Source organism: Pseudoliparis swirei, chromosome 8 (genome assembly GCF_029220125.1).
Source record: "Pseudoliparis swirei isolate HS2019 ecotype Mariana Trench chromosome 8, NWPU_hadal_v1, whole genome shotgun sequence".
NCBI classification, from domain to species: Eukaryota; Metazoa; Chordata; class Actinopteri; order Perciformes; family Liparidae; genus Pseudoliparis; species Pseudoliparis swirei.
This window is the reverse complement of record NC_079395.1, coordinates 19,657,558-19,676,594: the sequence shown is the minus strand read 5'-3', so window position 1 is coordinate 19,676,594 and position 19,037 is coordinate 19,657,558. Positions and strand designations below refer to the sequence as shown.

The 19,037-nt window shown below is 44.8% G+C and overlaps 1 protein-coding gene across 1 annotated transcript in view; it reads right to left on the bottom strand.

Annotated features, from left to right (window-relative positions):
* Nucleotides 1-18,318, bottom strand: part of zswim5 (zinc finger, SWIM-type containing 5) — a 67,156-nt gene extending 48,838 nt beyond the window's left edge. The window contains exon 1 of the mRNA XM_056420385.1: nucleotides 17,639-18,318. Within this exon, the coding sequence (XP_056276360.1) occupies nucleotides 17,639-18,173 (535 nt within the window). The 5' untranslated portion in view covers nucleotides 18,174-18,318. The remainder of the gene's footprint in view (nucleotides 1-17,638) is intronic.
* Nucleotides 18,319-19,037: the final 719 nt, after the last annotated feature.

Below are 19,037 nucleotides of genomic sequence, written 5' to 3'. Positions count from 1 at the left end.
AACAAAGGATCAGCCAACGTCTCTGCAAAGCCTTCAAACTGGTGTTCCAGGAGCGCAGTTCAGTTGTTCTCTCCGTCACATTGTTACAGCCCACGCCGATAAGCTGTGGGCCTTTTGGGCGAGATCGGGAGACGGAGAACTGGCCGGTGCACAAAAGACAGAGTTGTGTATTGTAATGTTTACGATTACGCTGACTCCTTGAGCGCCAACACTACCAGGTACGAAATGGAGGCTGATATATATAAATATATAAATACATATACACACAAAGAAACATAACAAGGATGTCATGCCTATCAGCTGTTCACGAAGACGAATCAAAAAAGAGTAAAGATGGTAGTGAGGAGGGAGCCCTTGACGAGCACTGCAGATATTCAGAAAAGGATTTGATGATGGGGTGGATTTTTCTCTTTCTTGTACAATCATCAAAGAGGATCCAAAACACACACAAACACACACACACACACACATCTGTGTTCATACAAACCTGCCACTGCATGAATAAAAACACCTTTTCTTTGGCGCCAAAAATAGCCTGGTCTCGCTTCAAACCCCCGGAACAGGTGTATGTGTGTGCGGAGGATGTGTGTGGCCGGTCTGTGTGTAATGTATGCAATATGCAGCTCAAATATCTATTGTTGGATTTTTGAGGAAGAAGAAGAAGATGAAGATGAAGAGGAGGGTGAAAGGATAGGAGAGAGAATAAGAAAAAGGACGATGAAAGGATAGGAGAGAGGAGAAGAAGAAGAAGAAGAAGAAGAAGAAGAAGAAGAAGAAGAAGAAGAAGAAGAAGAAGAAAAAGGGTGGAAGTATAGGAGAGAGAAGAAGAAGAAGAAAAAAAAGAAGAAGAAGAAGAAGAAAAAAAGAAGAAGAAGAACAACCACAAAGGGAGGCTCTAAGTTTTTAAGCTCGGGGGGTGAGGAAGATTTGCGTGTGTGTGTATGTGTATGTGAGAAAGAGTGACAGATTCAGACACCGAGATCTTACGGTTGCTTTTTAGTGTCATAAACACTCCCTCACTTTGCTTTGAACTCAATGGAAATGTCACAGCAGCCTGTCCTTGTGCGCACGCACACACACACGCACACACACACACACACAAGAAGAGGTCGTTTCAGTGCGAGGACCCGAGGGATCAGACAGACGAATGAGGCGGAACTCCCCCTGAAGTTAGCAGGCAGCCGCGATACCGCAGGGAGCGAGACGTGGCTACAAAGACGGGACGGAGGCCCGAAGAAGAAGGGAAATATGAACGCCTCTTCTGTGGCGCTTTTTAAAATTCCCCCTGGATGGCTTTTTTTTGGCACCCTTTGATCTTTTGCGCGCGAGCTACGACTAGATCTCGAGTTGTTAGTTTGAATTCAAAAAATGTAAAGTCGCCGCAGCTGCCCGATGGCACAGCGATTCAGTGTTCTTTCAACTAGCGGGTTACTTTGGTGGTTACATCACCGGATGGATCGAACCGACTTTTTTCTGCACATTGAGGAACACAATAATGGTAATTAGTCAGCAAAAAACATCTAGGTGTGCTAATCAGATTAATGATGATCACGAGATTAAGAGACTAATCCGACAGAGGTGCTTCTGCATAACAATGGCCACAATCAAGAGTTTGGGCTTAATCGGATTATCTGCTCCTGAATGTAGGCCCTCTGTTGTTTCGCCCGGATAGCTAGTCCTCCCAACTTCACGCCATATACTGGATTCTCTGGATCTTGTTGCCATGGGAGGTGGAGCTTCCCCATAATAATATTGACAATTACAATCATAAAATAACTGGTTTTGTTGTGCCTATAGCCTTTTAGAGCTTGTCGATGCGAGCCCTGTGCGGCCCTTTCTTTGTGGCTTTTTGAGAAAGAAAGAAATAAGGTCTCTCCTGGCTTTGTGTTATTTGATATCAAAAGCATTCTTCAGCCTCTTCCTCGCTGGTCGGATACCGGTGTGCTGCACCGGTCACCTGGCAACACACTAAAAAACCAGTGCCCGGTTTCACCTCGGAGAGATTCAATAGGCCGAGTCAGACGACCCAAGGATCCCCTGACTAGCATACATAGCAACCCCTGACTCTGCAGTGGTCGGGTGAATAACGGACTGACAGGAAGTGGAGTACAGGCCAGTAGCGGATGACTTTGTGGAGTGGGCAGGTAGAAATAGTTGTACAATGTCCTGGGTGTCTCCATCAACAACAGACTGGGCTGGAAGGCCAACAGCAACGCTGTGCAGGAGAAGGGGAGGAGTCAACTCTTTTTGGAGCCGGAGACAACAACCAGACTCGGCTATAGAACCCTTGTAACAAAAGCAGTAGTGAAAATAGCATGGGAATCCCCATAGGGATGTAGGCCATGGTCCGTCAAAGAGTGTGTGTGTGTGTGTGTGTCCCGCTTTTTCCAGTCAGCTTGAGTTTCGGGTACCGACTCCGATACCAGCGTTTCATTAATGAGCCGAAGGCCTCATCTTTTTTTTATGTACGAGCCAACATCATGACCGACTTCAACTGTGCTTTCTTAACTTTAAGACAAGTAATAATGAATAAATACATTTGTACGGCCCAAAAGGAGAAAAAACCTGCACTCAAATCAAAAAGTCTAACGGCACAGCAGGTCGACTCAAATGGAATTTCATGACGTCTTTTAACCAAAAGGCCTGTCGGCTGGAGAGCAACGGGTTTGGATCAGCCAATCCGTGCAGCCGATGGGAGACGACCACAAAGTATATGACGGATTATCCTCCCACCCAGAGAAAACGATATACAATTCACTAAGATGTCCTTATAATCACATGAAAAGGAGTACAACATTTTAAAAAAATAGAAGCTATGCAGCACGTCCATGTTTTGGCAAATCTCGACTAATCGGACAAAAGGACAGTTCGGTCCACCGAAGGAGGAGGAAGAGGAGGAGGACGAGGAGGAGGAGGAGAAACTTGAGGATATGAAAGTGTCTTTTTGATGTTAGAAGCTGATGAGATAAGATACCATTTAATTGCTTCTTTCATAAGCGCAGCTTTAATCCCATTGTTACAGCAGCAGCACTGATAACTCACAACACTTTGAACACTGATTTTCTCACACACAGACACACACAGACACAGACGCAGACACACACACACACACACTTCCTTTCTGCTGTTATAGCAGAAAAAGTGCTTAGCGCGGCACATGCTCCCCTTTTTCTCGGTGAAATGTAACGAGGTGAAAATTAGACTTTAAAATAAAAAAAGGCGGGAATGCACAGGTCACACGGATTGGTGCACATGTGTGTGTGTGTGGTGTGAGAGGGTTGAGGCAGAGGGGGAAATAATTCTAAGATTCAACGGCATCTCAGTGACGGATAGGAAAAACAAAAACAAAACAAAACCCCCCCAAAAGATATGTGAAGAAAAACTCGCCATAACATATATCGACGGTCACTTTGAAGGATCAAATGCACAAACAAAAGATTTGATTAAAACGGTCTGAAAAGTTGTTACACACTGCGTGGAGACACACACACACACACACACACACACACACAAACAAGGTTGTGTGGTGTGAGGCAGGAGAGAAGGCACCTAATCCTATTACAGCATGACATCTACGAGAAACCCTGTGTTCACTGATATATGTCTGTTCTGTACGCACACACACACACGCACACACACACACACACATACACAGCAAAAGGAAAAGGAAATCATTCACAACCTTAAAGTGGACATTTAGTAACCTATTATGCGCTCCCAGTGATGGACAGTTTCCCGGCCTCCTCCCAGCTGACAGTTTAAGTGGTTTGGGTTCAAACGTCTTGAGGCAATCTTACAAAAAGGTAATGTTTCAAACGTCCGCATTAGCAAAGGGAGGTTCCCTCCCTCCCCAGTTGTCCATTATGTTATCTGTAGAAATTGTATTTACAGCAGAACACGGTATCTCGGTGAAGGAGGGGACAGTGTGGGGACACAAGCAGAGTACGGCCTAGACTCGCCATTTAGTTACCGCTGAAGTAAACGCCACATTTCAAAATAAAAGCATACCACACATTTAAAATACCTGGGGGTGGGGGGATGCGTTCATCCGTCGTTTTGCAGCTGCAACTTTTAACCCGGGAAATATATCCGATCGCTGCGTGGACGCAAGGCTTTAAATTGTACTTTCTTTTATCTAAGACCTCGTGTTTCATTTGAGTATTTGAAAAAAAGAAGAAGAAGAAAACAACTCATTGCACCTGTGTACTCCATCTTTGTTTGGGTGCAAGGAGGTGGAGAGGAGGCTGGTTGTGTGTGTGTGTGTGCGTGTGCGTGTATGTGTGTGAACAGACGAGCCATAAAAGGCCACCGAAAGAGGACGGGGTGGGGGGGACATTTGTGTGTGCGTGTGCATGCGTGTTAATGGGTGAGAGGTCCTGACCAGACTGATCCTCACGGCTGTTGACCACATTAATCATGTTGCATAGAGGGAGCTGTGTGTGTGTGTTTTGTTTGTGTGAGAGGTTGTCCTCATATGTCCCCTGTATGTGTGTGTGTGTGTGTGTGTTGCTGCACTTGACTGCTCCTATCAATCCAATTTCATTCCTCCCTCTGCTCCCTTATATTCTCAGGGCATCCCCATCCCCCACCATGGAGCTCAGTAGTCCCCCCCCCCCTCTCTCTCTCCGTAATGTGTGTGATGGACTGCTGAGAGCCTAATGAGGTTCCTCCCACCCTGTTGGCTTTTTTGTGTGTGACTACTGTGTGTGTGTCTGTGTGTGTGTGTGTGTGTGTATGTAGGGGGAAGGGGAGAGCCAGAGGTGACAGGTTAGTTATGTACTTGTACATTTTGCCATTTAGCTCTCCTCTTCCTCGCTTCAACCCCACCCCCTCCCATCCATTCCTCCTTCCTTCACACCCTTTCTCTCTCTCTCTCTCCCGTCACCCTTCCTCACCGGTCCTGTCCCTAGCTCCTCCTCATCCTCCTCTGCAGTCAAGTCTTCACCATTCATTTGTCGGTGAGGCTGCGGCCTAATGGGCCATAACAGACCTTCCTCTGAACACAGAGTGCTGCTATTAGCAGGCGGGGAGATGATGAAGAGGAGGAGAGAGAGGCGGGCAGAGAAAAGTAGAAAGGGGAGGGGGAGAGGAGGAATATAGCAGAATGATGTATGACGGTAACAATTCACGTTAACTCATGCGTTTAATTAACAAGTGCTGAGGGGGCATCTTTCACCGTCCAGCCTGAGGCGACCGCGGAGCGGCGGCCCGGCTCGTTTCGTGGAGGATGAGGTCGTCGATGACAGAGCAGCCTCTTACGCTTCACGTGAAGCACTCTGGGAAGTCACCACGCCACGACTGGGACAAGAGGGAAACTAAACATCAGTGACCAAAATATTGTCAATAATGCTTCATTTCACTACTCTGCTTTTATACCATACTTTACAGATTTGAACATTGAGTGTTATCAGTTATGGGATGTCCACCCTCAGCTGCTGGCATACGGCAGCACTGCAGCTCTCCAGCAGGTTGCTGGTTGCTCATCGGCTCGCTCATTTTTTTAAATGTGACTCCCACCACATCCATCCATATATCTATCCATCCATATATCCATTCATATAATATATCCATCCATCTTCCCATCCATATATCCATCCATCTATCCATCTGTCCATCTATCCATCCTTATATCCATACATCCATTTATCCATCCATCCATCCACATATCAATCCATCCATTCATCTAACCATCCATCTATACATCCATCCATCTATCTATCTATCCATCGGCACCTGGATTGTGGGTTAAAAAGTGGTTCTGGAGCAAAAACAATAAAATGGGAATTATTAATTTGTACGGCCTGTGTTGCCTCGTCTGCCACTCGTCTGTGTATTTAACAAACCTGCGTACGGTGCCTGTACTTGGTTTGGACCTTTGAGTGTCTGACAGATGCTGATCCCTTGTACCGTTAAGTCTTGGTTGTGGCCGCGTTGCCACACTAGCATTTTCCATTAGCGCGATCAATTGTCTGAGGTCGTTTTATTGTATCGTCATTCTAATTTAATCTTAAAAAGTGCGTCGAGGGGCTTGTGCAGCTGCGTATGAACACAGTCAGACGGAATAAAGTTACAACATGCGAATGGTGGAGACTTTTTAGGAGCTTTTTTTGAGGGGGGAGGAGTTACATTTCAGATTCACACGGCGCATGACTCTGAATAATTCCGCCACACGGAGGAGGCCCGCGGCCCAATTGCTAATTCACACTGTCAGTCCAAATCTCCATAATAGCGGGACTTAGTCTCTAAGTGACACAATTATTCGTAGCTTTGTCGCTAAGTGCTTCCTTTTAAAACCGTATCCACACATTTGGGGAGAGATGGAGGGCGTATGATGACCAAAGATGAAACCGATCAGAAAGAGATAAAACTGGAACACGTTTGAGGAACGTGACAGAAGTGTGAAGATTACTTCATATTTGTGTTAAAAGGCGACATCCGTGAGCCGTGATATCGGCGAGCGAACCGAAAGGGGACGAGCACTCGTCGACTGCCACTTCCTCCTCACATCAAAAGTTTGCATGGAAATAGTCGCTAATCCAACAATAGAAGGACGGGACGATAAAGATTTGTTCAAAGGTGAAGTGGAGACCGTAAGCACACGGACTGGCTGACGACAAAAAACAAGGGCCGTTAGGAAACCCGGGGAAAAGAAAATTCTATGAGGTTCGTGGTGTCAAAAGGTCACAACTGAGCCGATTGGCTCGGAGAATCCCTGATCCGGATCTTTTAGCACACAGAAGAATACAAAAGAATAGAAAAGTAAAGAACAACCAACTGGAGTCTTAAGAGAATAGTTTGACACTTAATGACAAGTGACGATTGAACATTTGGGAAATAAATCGGAATGTGAAGAAGCAAAAAAGAACAGAGAAACTATGCCATAACAAACAAAAAAAATGTTAAACTTCATTTAGAAAAGTGTTTTGCTGCTCTTCACTTCCCTCTGAAAAGCTGCAAACATGTTACTCAGGTCACACCGCCTTGTGTCAAAACAAAAAACTTGCAACGATCCCTTTTTAGCATTTTTGGGATTTCTTCCAAGATTGCCTGCAGCTAAGAAGAAGGAAAAAAATGCTGAGAAAAGAAGACGGACGCCTGCAACCAGAGTTCTGCTTGAATGCGTTGTGTCCAACCATCAAGGAAGTGATGAATAGCAGTGGCAGAGAGGAGGAGAGCAATGCCGCTCACTTATCTCCCCCAATTTGAACAAGGGGGAAGGTTTGGGGGTTAATCAATGAAAGTGGAAGTTTGAATGAGGTCATCAACACAACTTCTGAGTCTTTCATGTCATATTCTTTCATGTAACACACGAACAATCACGTCCTCCGCAAATAGGACTAACCCGAAGAGGTTTATATATTTATATATATATATATATTTATATATATACACTAGTGCTGTGAAAAATAACGCGTTAACTCAGTTAATTCAATTACAGGTTTAACTAGTTTTTTTTTTTTTACGCATTTAACGCATGCGCAGAATGAGCTTCCAATCCGTCTGTTGTTGGTCGTCGGGACGAAAAAAAAGTCACTTGCAAAATGAGCTTCCAATCCACCACTTCAATCTGAACTCTGTCCGCTCTCATGCAGACGGTCGTGCTGTTCATCGGTAATGATCCTTCCGCAGGTTCACCTACGGAAACCTTGTTACGACTTTTACTTCCTGTAGATCAGGGGTCTCAACACGTCGATCGCGACCTGCCAGTCGATCGCGGCGTAGTGTTGGTAGATCGCATGACATTAAAAAGATTGGCCTGCCCCCTGACAGGTTCTCTATAGCACGTCTTTGTTCTTTTATTAAACTAAACGTCTGTTGTTGATCGTATCTCCACAGCAGCATGTCATTTCTGTCTCTTCGAGTTGAGTTAACACTTATCGATCTCCGTCTCGCGCGCCACAGAGCTCCGTGCGCACGCATCGGGACCGAGCAAAAAAAAAGTAACTTGTCAATCTGTCCACCTGTCCACCTGTCCGGGCCGGTGAGGTTTCAGCTTTGCAGCGGTGTCCTCGCCGTCCCTTTCATCACGGCCCAGTTCATGAAGAAAACCCACACAGTCAGTTTGCCTCAGCAGCTGCTAGAGGAAGACTAGAGGCCTTTAGATTGTATCATGGTGGAGTTAATGGTTGACAAACAAGAGACAAATGTTCTGTTTAACCCTCCTGTTACCTTTACATTTACTAACATATTTTACCCTCGGGGTCAATTTGACCCCAGCAATTAAAACCTCCAGAAAATTATTAGAATTAATATTGCTTCCCAAGTTTAAGTGTGAGGTACTTTATGTTTGTTTGTTGACTACCTAAATAGCCCTTTAAATAAATAAAAAGTTGATATTTCTGATATGTTTGACACAGTGAAAAACAGCCTGGGGTCAAATTGACCCCAAAGAACACCGACATTAAACATTGAATGGGGTCAAATTGACCCGAAAGGTAACAGGAGGGTTAAACATTCTGTTTAGGATGAAGATGTATTAATGTTCCATATGGAAGAAAACTGCTAAATAACTGCTGAGTTGCAGCACCATTGTATAGAAGAATGTATAAATGTATATATCCGTCTTTTGTCATAAATCTCTATGTTCTCACAAAATATACCGAGAATATCGGTAATATGTGATTAATCATGATTAATCCACAAAAACCTGTGATTAACCCGATTAAAAATTGTAATCGTTTCACAGCCCTAATATACACACATAGTTAAAACCCACTTAAATCCCCCTCGACCCCCCCCCCCCTCCACACACACACACACACTCTTTTGTTGATGCCACTATAGCCTTTATTTCTATGGAGAAGACCTTACTTAATCTCAAGTGGAACGAGTTATGAGATTAGATTACATAGAGTAATAACATGCCCCCCCCCTCACCCCCCATTATATCATTCAGGATCACACAACAGTGTTTGGGGGTCTGTTTTGCATTTCAAATCCCCCCCCCCCCTCCACGTCGGGCCAACATTTGTTTCGGCAATCACAACCAAACGAGGACATAATAGTCCTCGGCCTTCTCTTTCATGACCAGCCTCTCCCTGTGAGACGTGGACGGGGGCCAAATGTGGACAACAACCATGGCAAACACACATGTACGCACACACACGCGCGCGTGCGTGGAAGGCCAATAAAAAGACAGGTGTGGAGCCGTGCAATACCTGAATGCAGCAGGCTGTCAGCTTCAAAAGTGAAAGAGGACAACGCCGCCATTGATTCGGGCTGATGATTGCAGTCACCACCAGAGGTAAAAGCTCTGGAGGGGGGAGGGAAACGCACCCGGGACAGGTGGGGCGTGAACACAGGACTGGAGTGGTAAATGGAAAAAAAACGTGTTTGCTCTGATCTCATCACATGACACAGACAGACACACACACACACACACACACAGCCTCCATACACACACACACACACACATGTTGTGCTGACAACTGTAAGACAGAAGCTATTGTTGAGGGATGAGGGGCTGAGCAAACAGTATCGATGGCGAAGAGTGCCTTTCATTTATATACATATATTAAATAGAACGTAGTAAAGCCACAGAGATATGCCCCGCCCCTCGCATAGCAACGGGTTATTACTTTCATTGGATCTTTTGTCGCTGTATTTATTTTAATTCCTCGCCAAATGTTGAACTGCTTTGTACTTTAGCCTCGCTCCAGTGCTCATCTTTTACTGAATTCAGCTTGAAAGAACCATAACGCAAGTGAACACAACCCCCGTTACCGTTAGTGTTGGCAGCGTAGGGAAGGAGTTCAGAGGAGAAGAAGAAACCTGATCCAAGTTTGTTGCTTCTCCAGTTTTCCGAACGTTCTAGTGCGGAAGTGTCTCTAAACGTGCATTGTCCCTATTTGACCACCAGGAGGCGACTCCTCTGGTTGTATAGAAGTCTATGAGAAACTGACTCACGTGATTTATTCCCTCAGTAAACATTGTAACCAAAACAGCATGATGCTTATTTAGTACAATATGGTCCATTTAGAGTCAAACAGACCATAAAGCAAGGTTGTATGTTTTATTTCTCACCTCAACACACCAAATCAATCTCTGTTGAGATGTTTGCTGCTGTCTTAAATGCATGTTCTGCTTCAAACGCTGCTGCTGCTGTTGTTGTTGTTGTTGTTGTTACCTTGTGGTTTGGGAAGAAAAGCCCTTAAACAACAACCTCTTGATTAATAATTTTAGATAATCCGCCTCTCTCGTACACTCTCTTTTCTTTGATGAATACGACAACAGAGCGGCGGCCCGATGGCCTCATCTTTCACGAGGCCTCTCCGAGAGCTAATACAGAGAGCGGGGACGATTTGTTTTTACCAGTTTTGCTCCTTTCGAGTGTGGCGGGCACGGAATTAATTACACTGATTAAATGTTGTCTGTCTGTGTTGTGCGCCGGGGAAGGGCTGAAGACGGCGTGTGTCTGTGTGTGTGTGTGTGAGTGTGAGTGTGTGTGTGCTAAGTGGCATAAGTCGTGGCACAGAATGGGCTCTGCTGTGAATATACACGGAAAAATAGATCTACAAGAACAAATGCACTTAAGGAGGGGGAAAAAAATAAAGAAAATATGTGCTTTTGCAAGTTAATGTTGGAGCATCCAGAAACAATTACCACTGCAGTGAAGGTTAAAACACTTGCACGTTGAAAATGCACCATCTTCTTTAAATGTATGAAGTGGGGAGCATTAAAATAATATAAATCAAAGTTTCAACGGAAGCAGCGAGACATACGAATAAAAGTTACACCGACGTGCACGAACAGGAGCGTAGATAATGTAAAACAGTCCAAAAACAACAACGCAACAACAAATAATATTTGTTTTTAGAAATTGCAACTTGAAGCAAAAGTGCAGTAAAGAAAATTAAAGCTAACATTAAAGAGCAGAAGTTGTAAAAAAAATGTGTAAAAAAAGTACACTATATTATTGCATTCTCACGTAAAGTCCAAAATAATTCTATTGCATGTTCTATGGTCCATCTCTTGAAGAAGAAAAACGTAGAGTCCGATGCGGGCACAGGAAGAGAATCGGCTTATACAGAGGCCATTTTGGATGATGACGTTTGCATTGGTCGGTGGTTCTGAGGAGATTTTGAATGCAGAAAAAAAAAATGTAAACACAGAAAAATATCTATTTACGGAAAAAATAAACTGTTATCACAAAGGTTTTCGGGGTCGTTGTGTAAACGTGAAGTCTGGACCAGAACGGACCGAACAGCCAACAATCAAAAGAACCAGTCGAGTCTTCCGAAACACATGCACGCATCACTTCATCCAGAACACACATATTCCCGGCTGGGAATGGGAGTCGACATCGTCATGACCGACTTTTTCCAGCGCCCCCCCTCTCCCAGTACTCCCGGCAAAACCACCAACACTTCCTCAAGAAGAAAAAGGAGTACAGAAAGAAAAAAAAGAACCTCCGAGATCTCGCCTTGGTCGACTAACATCCTTTTAATGTGCGGGAGCCTACAGACAGAATATGATTAAAACGAGAGTTGTCTTTTACTGATGCAAGTTGCGGAAACATCGAGAGAGAGAGAGAGAGGGGAGACAGGGGAGACAGGGAGGATGTGCGGGAAGTTCATGAAAACCGGGGCACGAAAGACAAGAGTTACATATAGTTGCGTCGGGTGGAAAGAGCAGAGAAAGGAATAAGAATCGGAGAGCAGAGGGAGGATACATTAGGGGCGTCGATTCATGAGAAAAGATTGAGGATGTGGGGGTGGGGGGAATTTGGGTGTGTGATCTCACCGCCTCCCTCTGCCTTTAACGCACACCGCTCTTGAGCAACCGGAGAGAGGCTCGCGAGCTTCTCCGCACAACACGGAACCACCCCGGGGCCAATCTGCCGGGAAATTACATCTGAGGAAGTACTGGTAGGGCCGACCCCCAACACCTCCCTCCAAACACACACACACACTCAACAAACCGAGAATCACACATGAACCAGTGATAACAAGTCGCACACAGCTGCTCTTTCACAAACTTTAAAAAGGTGGGGTTCCTCCAATCACTCCAGTAGCAATCGGCTCTTTTTAATTTCTCCTCTCTCTAGACGTTCCTAAAGAATGTGCAATATGGGATGGGAAGTCTGGGGTAAGGGCGGTGCTAAAGCAATCAAATCGCCAACATTGTTGCCACCGGATTGATCGCTATATGCCAAGCACGTTACGAACATTCACAGTTCTCGCCATCTTGAATTTGAGGATTTGTCTGTTTCATGTCATTGACAACCGGGTTTTGGAAACAATTTAGAGACGTCTCTTTTTATTTTTGCATTGGAGCTGGGCAATTTAACTGATTTCATATCATATGTTTTTCTGGCAAGTGAATTCATGATGTGTATATGAAAGAAACAGCATAGTTGTGTAAACTTCATGAAATAAATACGTGACCCTGACCCTTTAAAAAAAAAAAAAAAAAATCTGATATTCCAATGTTACAGTCAGTTGATCGCATTGAACTGAGTGTCAAGTGTGACATAAAAAAACAACATAACAGTATCCACTCGAAATATTTCACGATTCTCAGAGAAGTTTAAATCAGGAATTTTTTCATCAATTCAGACGAGACGGTGGTGTGTCGCGATAACTCGATATACGATTCCACTTGAAAACGATTACATCGTTGGCATATTGAATTATCCTCAAGCCAAAAGAAGCCAAAAACCCTCAAATTTAACATATTGGCCAAACACAAAATAAACATTTTAAGAACTTTGCTGACGATGTTTTTGATAAGAATCCTAAAACCGTCTGATCCCCGAATAAGTTTAGAAAAAGAATATTCGTCATGTCATCTTTTGCTACGTTATCAATCAGTCCCCCCAAAAAATGCTGACGCTTGAAACGCAGCCCTTATTAAAGGGGGCAGGGGTTATTTTCCGGCTCGGATTCCAGAGGCTCCACATGTCCTCAGCCCGCTGACTGACTGACTCGCCCGTACACTTTAATCCCGTTCAATTTTGCTGCCCCGCTTTGTCAGAGTCGCCGGTGCTTCAAAAGGCATCAGGGAGCCATTACAGCTTTATGTAACGTCGTAGAGACAGGAGACGCCCCCCCCCCCTCCTCCCACACACACACTCACAGCACCACCCCCCCCCCTTTCTGTGAACAAGGGGTTTCTCTACAGCTGGGTAACAAAGCATGACCCAATAATCCCAAAGCTTGACTCAAAGCTTAAGAACCCCCCCCCCCCCCCATCCCTTCCTCCCGCTCTCTGAGGACTTTATAAGGGATTCAGTGTGTGTGTGTGTGTGTGAATGATGGGGGGGGGGATACAAATACAAGCACGTTTAGCTTTGATTATTCTAATTGTGACTCGGAGCGAGATTATTATGAACACATGGGCCGATGAGTTGCTGATGAGCTCACGCCTCTCCAATCCGTCAGTAGCGCGGTTAAGAGAGGCTTACGGACAAAGTCGTTAGAGCCTAATGTACGCTGGTGGAGGGCAGACAAGGTCTTTGCATTTACCCCCCCCCCCCCCCCCATCAATCCATTTCATGATTACTCAGTTTGCTGGAGGCCCTAATACCTAAACTATGTATATATCTAAAATTGTATTGTGGCAACAGCAAGCAACTCCTCCTACACTCAAAAAAACGATTCAAGCCCTTCTTAGAGGTGACTCATTTAAATATTGTTTGATACATTGAAATAAATCAATTACAATACGAAGATATTTATATTGAATGGGTGTAACACAAAATGTAGGAATACTTTCATTTATTAGATTTATTTAGGTTACACTCAAAAAAACGATTCAAGCCCTTCTTCGAGGTGACACATTTAAATAAATCAATTACAAAAATAGATATTTATATTGAATGGGTGTAACACAAAATGTATGAATACTTTCATTTATTAGATTTATTTAGGTTCGATGGTGTGCATATCAACTCAAAATAAATGTGTTTAATTGGGGACTACCTTTTGCGCATGCGCCTTCTGAAAATCAGTTGTTTACATGAGGTGAACACACTTTCAGGGCTGTACGGTGGTGTAGTGGCTAGCACCGTCGCCTCACAGCCAGAGGGCCGTGGGTTCAATTTCCAGTCGGGGTGTTCCTTCTGTGTGGAGTTTGCATATTTTGTTAGTTAGTTAGTTTATATTTTGAGTTGGACAAACACAAATTAATTTAATTTAATGAATATCGTTATTTTATTTTAGATGTATTTGATACAAATGAGTTGGACTAACTTAATTACATTTTATTGCACTGATGTGCTAAATTTTAGCTGGAGTTGCATATAATTATTGGATGGAAAACCTGCCAACAATTTAATTGAGTTCATCCAATGAGTCATTTCTTTGAGTGTAGTCTGGTCTTAAACTTTCCGTGACCCGGACACCAAACCTTTCAAGTCCCACACAGCAGAGGAGCAGATAGCATCTCCCCCTCAACCCCGTTAGCACTATATCTCATTAGTAATTATGTAGAAAAAGAAAAAAACAGAGCAATTCTAGATCTGGCTGGAGGCAACGTCGGTTTCTGAGAAATCGGGGAAAGGTCTAAAGATGAGAGTTTTGGGTTGACGGTATTGCTCACGCTGGGAGGAATGATGAAAGAAAAATAAAATACAAATAATGTCCCGTGACGGCCTCGCTTCAGGGTTCCCAGCATGTCTTGAGAACAAGCGCGGCGTCACCCTGCCTCGGCTTGAGGCAGGTGGATGCTAACTTACAGAGAGCTAAACTAAAGTGTAAATACAGCTGTGTGCGTGTGTGTGTGTGTGTGGGGGGGGGCGCTGCACAACTGTAGCTTGCAGCCTCCCCCCAGACCCCAGCTAAGTTTCTTCTCGCTTGCACCATCGCTACACTCAAAGAAATGACTCATTGGATGAACTCAATTAAATTGTTGGCAGGTTTTCCATCTAATAATTATATGCAACTCCAACTCAAATTTAGCACATCAGTGCAATACAATGTAATTAAGTTAGTCCAACTCATTTGTATCAAATACATCTAAAATAAAATAACGATATTCATTCAATTAAATTAATTTGTGTTTGTCCAACTCAAAATATAAACTAACTAACTAAAAAAATACACAAGCGCCACACAGAAGGAACACCTCGACTGGGAATTGAACCCACAACCCTGTGGCTTTGAGGCGACAGTGCTAGCCACTAGACCACCGTACAGCCATGAAAGTGTCTTCACCTCATGCAAACAACTGATTTTCAGAAGGCGCATGCGCAAAGGGTAGTCCTCAATGAAACACATTTATTTTGAGTTGATATGCACACCGTCTAACCTAAATAAATCTAATAAATGAAAGTATTCATACATTTTGTGTTACACCCATTAAATATAAATATCTATTTTTGTAATTGATTTATTTAAATTTATCAAACAATATTTAAATGTGTCACCTCGAAGAAGGGCTCGAATCGTTTTTGTGAGTGTAACCTAAATAAATCTAATAAATGAAAGTATTCATACATTTTGTGTTACACCCATTCAATATAAATATCTTCGTTTAGTAATTGATTTATTTAAATGTATCAAACAATATTTAAATGTGTCACCTCTAAGAAGGGCTTGAATCGTTTTTTTGAGTGTAGGCTTTAAGTGACGGTTTTCATTATGCCATGTCAGGTGAAAGCGATCTCGACACCGGTCGCGCAGCCCATCCGAAATCTGCCCGTTAAGCAAACTATTTGCCCGCCCCCCATGTTAAAGTGAGTAAGTGAACACCCCGTCACGGAAAACCAGTTCCCGCGGTGTGCAAAAGTGTTGGGATAAGCCAAATCGTATCTTGATGTCACACAGCTATTTGCCCCCCCCCCCCCCTTCTTTTTGTTTTGTTGACAGGCGAGACAAAACCGTGAGCCTGCCTGTTTCTTGACTGACCTTGGTGGTGGTGGTGGGAATTCCCTAAGACTGGAAGTGTTTGCAGAGTGTTTGTGCATGTGTGTGTGCACCCATTTAAGATTTCAACTGACGCTCACAACCAAATAGGAATGCGGTTTCTTAAATCGTTCACCTGTGTGTGTGTGTGTGTGTGTGTGTGTGTGTGTGTGTGTGTGTGTGTGTGTGTGTGTGTGTGTGTGTGTGTGTGTGTGTGTGTGTGTGTGTGTGTGTGTGTGTCTGTCTTTGTAATGAGAGGAAGTGTTTGAAAGTAGGTCACTGCTTCAAACTCGCAGAAGCGCCCTTCACTAAGTTATGGTTTCCAAACAAGCATCCGGTACAAATGTACGCCCACTGGGGTTGGTTGTTTGTTGGTTGGTGAGGGGGCAGAAACGAAAGCCAGAACAACTCTTGACTTCGATAACTAATACAACCAACTCCCCTCAGACAGACCAAAAGTCCTCGAGCCAAACATCTCACGAGAGCAAATATCTCACTTTCACAGGTCTCGCATTTCATTAAAAACTGGGGGGAGAGGGGGATCGATGAGCATCTAAGATGCAATTAGATACAGGCAGCCACAGAAAAACGCATCAGCCACAGAGTGCCCCCCCTCTCCAGATACATCGGAGCAACATGAAACCCCCAGACAAGCTCCAGTGGCTCTCACACCATATGGCCTCAGACCTTCTCCCGGTCCCCACAAAAGGCTTTTTTTGGTAATTCTCCCCCCTACAATCTATCGGTTTCATCTCCCCTCCCCCCATGTTCAGGCTAATTCAGTGAATGCGCGGAACGTGAACGCGTAAATGCGAGCGCAGACGCAGCTCTCGCGGAATGGCCCTTTGTTTGGAAGCAGCCGCTTCGCAGCGCAGCGCGAGCCGCTGATCGATCACTCCGACCGGGGAGCCGCTTCCGCGTTGCGAGCGGGGTCGCGCGGCTGCGGGCAGGCTGCACTTCAACCACCGCGGTGTTAGCGTTATGCGCAGCTACTGGCGGGTTAACTTTAATAATAATAATATCTATAGAAGCAGAGAAACACACTATAACACAAACACTCCACGACGTGTATGTTCCACGCTGGTGGCGCCTGCACTCTTTGTCCGAACAGCAGTGGCAAATAAACAAAAAAGCTACGCGGGGATTTTTTTCTTCCCCCCCCCCCCCCCCGCTCCGGATTAACGTTGGATTAATCATAATAAGGGACTCAATAACAGCCTTTGTTCCTCGCCATAAACCGCCCTCAACCAACTAGGCGAGTAAAAAATATACTTTTTTTTCGCAACGAGGCGCTCGGGGTTACGGCTCCGGCCGTCGATGAGGAGCCTCGGAGAGGAAGAAAAGTGCCTGCTAGTTGACCAAAAAGAGGGGTTTCCTCGCGCTTGAACCCCCGGTAGACGCGCGAGAAAGGGCTTCAATGACGCAGTAATAAGTAACGAGAAGCCACAATAGGAAGAAGCCCTTTAATGTTCTACCGGCAAAGCTAGCACGCGACATTATCTCCGCTTCTCCTTTTTCCGATTAAAAAAAAGGTCAAAACTTGACAGCGAACGTTTCCTTGTGACTGAACTACACACACACGCACACACGACCATGTGTGTGTGTGTGTTCGCGGAGGAATAGCCGCTTTGCATACTTTCCACCATAGCAGGGAAAACTTCCATCAATCATCCCCCAGTAAAAGATCCAGCAGACCTGGAAGCGGTCCACACTGTTTTGTGTTCAAACAAAAAATGAAGAAAAAAAGAAGCTTCGCCTCGTTCTTTAATTTTTTAGGGGAACGTTCCACTTACCGACTTGTAAAACGTTTTCCACACAGCCGCTCTCGAGCAGCCGGATGCCCCGGCGGAAAGGCAGTCCGTCTCCCGTGCCTGCTGCTCCGGCTGAGCCCCCCACGACAGCCGGAGCGACGGTAGATCCTCCGCCGCCGCCGGCAGCGGTCGTAGCTCCGGACCCAGCGCCGCCCACAGCCGCGCCGTTAGCCGCCGACGGACCCTCCTCGCCGGCGACCCGGCACTGAAACGACGAGTACATGCATATCTCCTTCTCGTTGCGGGGGAAAGACCAGTAGACGATGCGGCGCTGCACGGGCTCCGGGATCCGCTCGAAGCGCTCCTCCACTCGCTCGAAGGCCCACTTTTCAGCGACTGCCTTCGCGGCGCAGTCCAGTAGGGACTCCGGGGAACTGTATCGGGAGCTGGTTAACCCGCTCCCGTGACCGGGCCCCGGACCGGGACCTCGGGGAGCGGGGCGCAGGCAGGGTCGCTTGCTGGCGGGTGGTAAGGAGAGGAGAGGATGGGGCGGCTGTTCTCTGCGTCCTTCCGCCATGGCGAGCCGATCAACACTGAGGAGACCGACTGTGTGCGGACACAGAGCAGCAGCAGGAAGCCGAGTGCTCACACACACACATGCACGCACACACACACGCACACACTTTCAAACATGTACGCACGCGCGCACACTGTGTCAAACCAGACAGGATATCAGACAAGACTTCCGAGCACAACTTTCAAAATAAAACATGGTATTCAAAATAGGGCAAACAAGGTTCAAACTTTGATTAGTCATAATATATTAGTGTGTAATTACACTCTCCCTACTGCTATACTTAATAATTGTTCTACACCTTTTTACACAATACCACATAGCATATCTGATACGTCTGATGCATCTACACATGTTGGTTATGTCAATGTTACTACAATTATCAACTCTGCTATACTTTCAGGTATATTCTAAATATCTTATTTTATTATCAGTCCGTCGTTGTATTGCTCTCCCTAATATCTGATTTTTAATCAAATCTTTTGTTGTTTTTGTCTTCCTAAATTTGACCACTTCTACCTTTTCTCTTACTGGCCTAATATTATAAAACGGTAATACAACTTTATTGAATGAAGACTTCTTCAGTATAACTGTAGGTGATGATGCTGAAGATCATTTAAGCCACAATTGATTTATTTTATAGAATCAAAACATTGTTAAAACAAGAATATACTAATCCGTTTGCAGACCTATATCGTAAAGTTCAACTAATTCTTTATCGGAATTTCACCACAGAGGCGGAAACTATAGAGATGGGACATATTCTCTATTATCAGAAGCTGTTACATCCTCTCATCTGACCCTATTTCAAATCAGCAGGTGATTACAGGGGAACATCAGTCGTTCACACCAACATTATATATATAT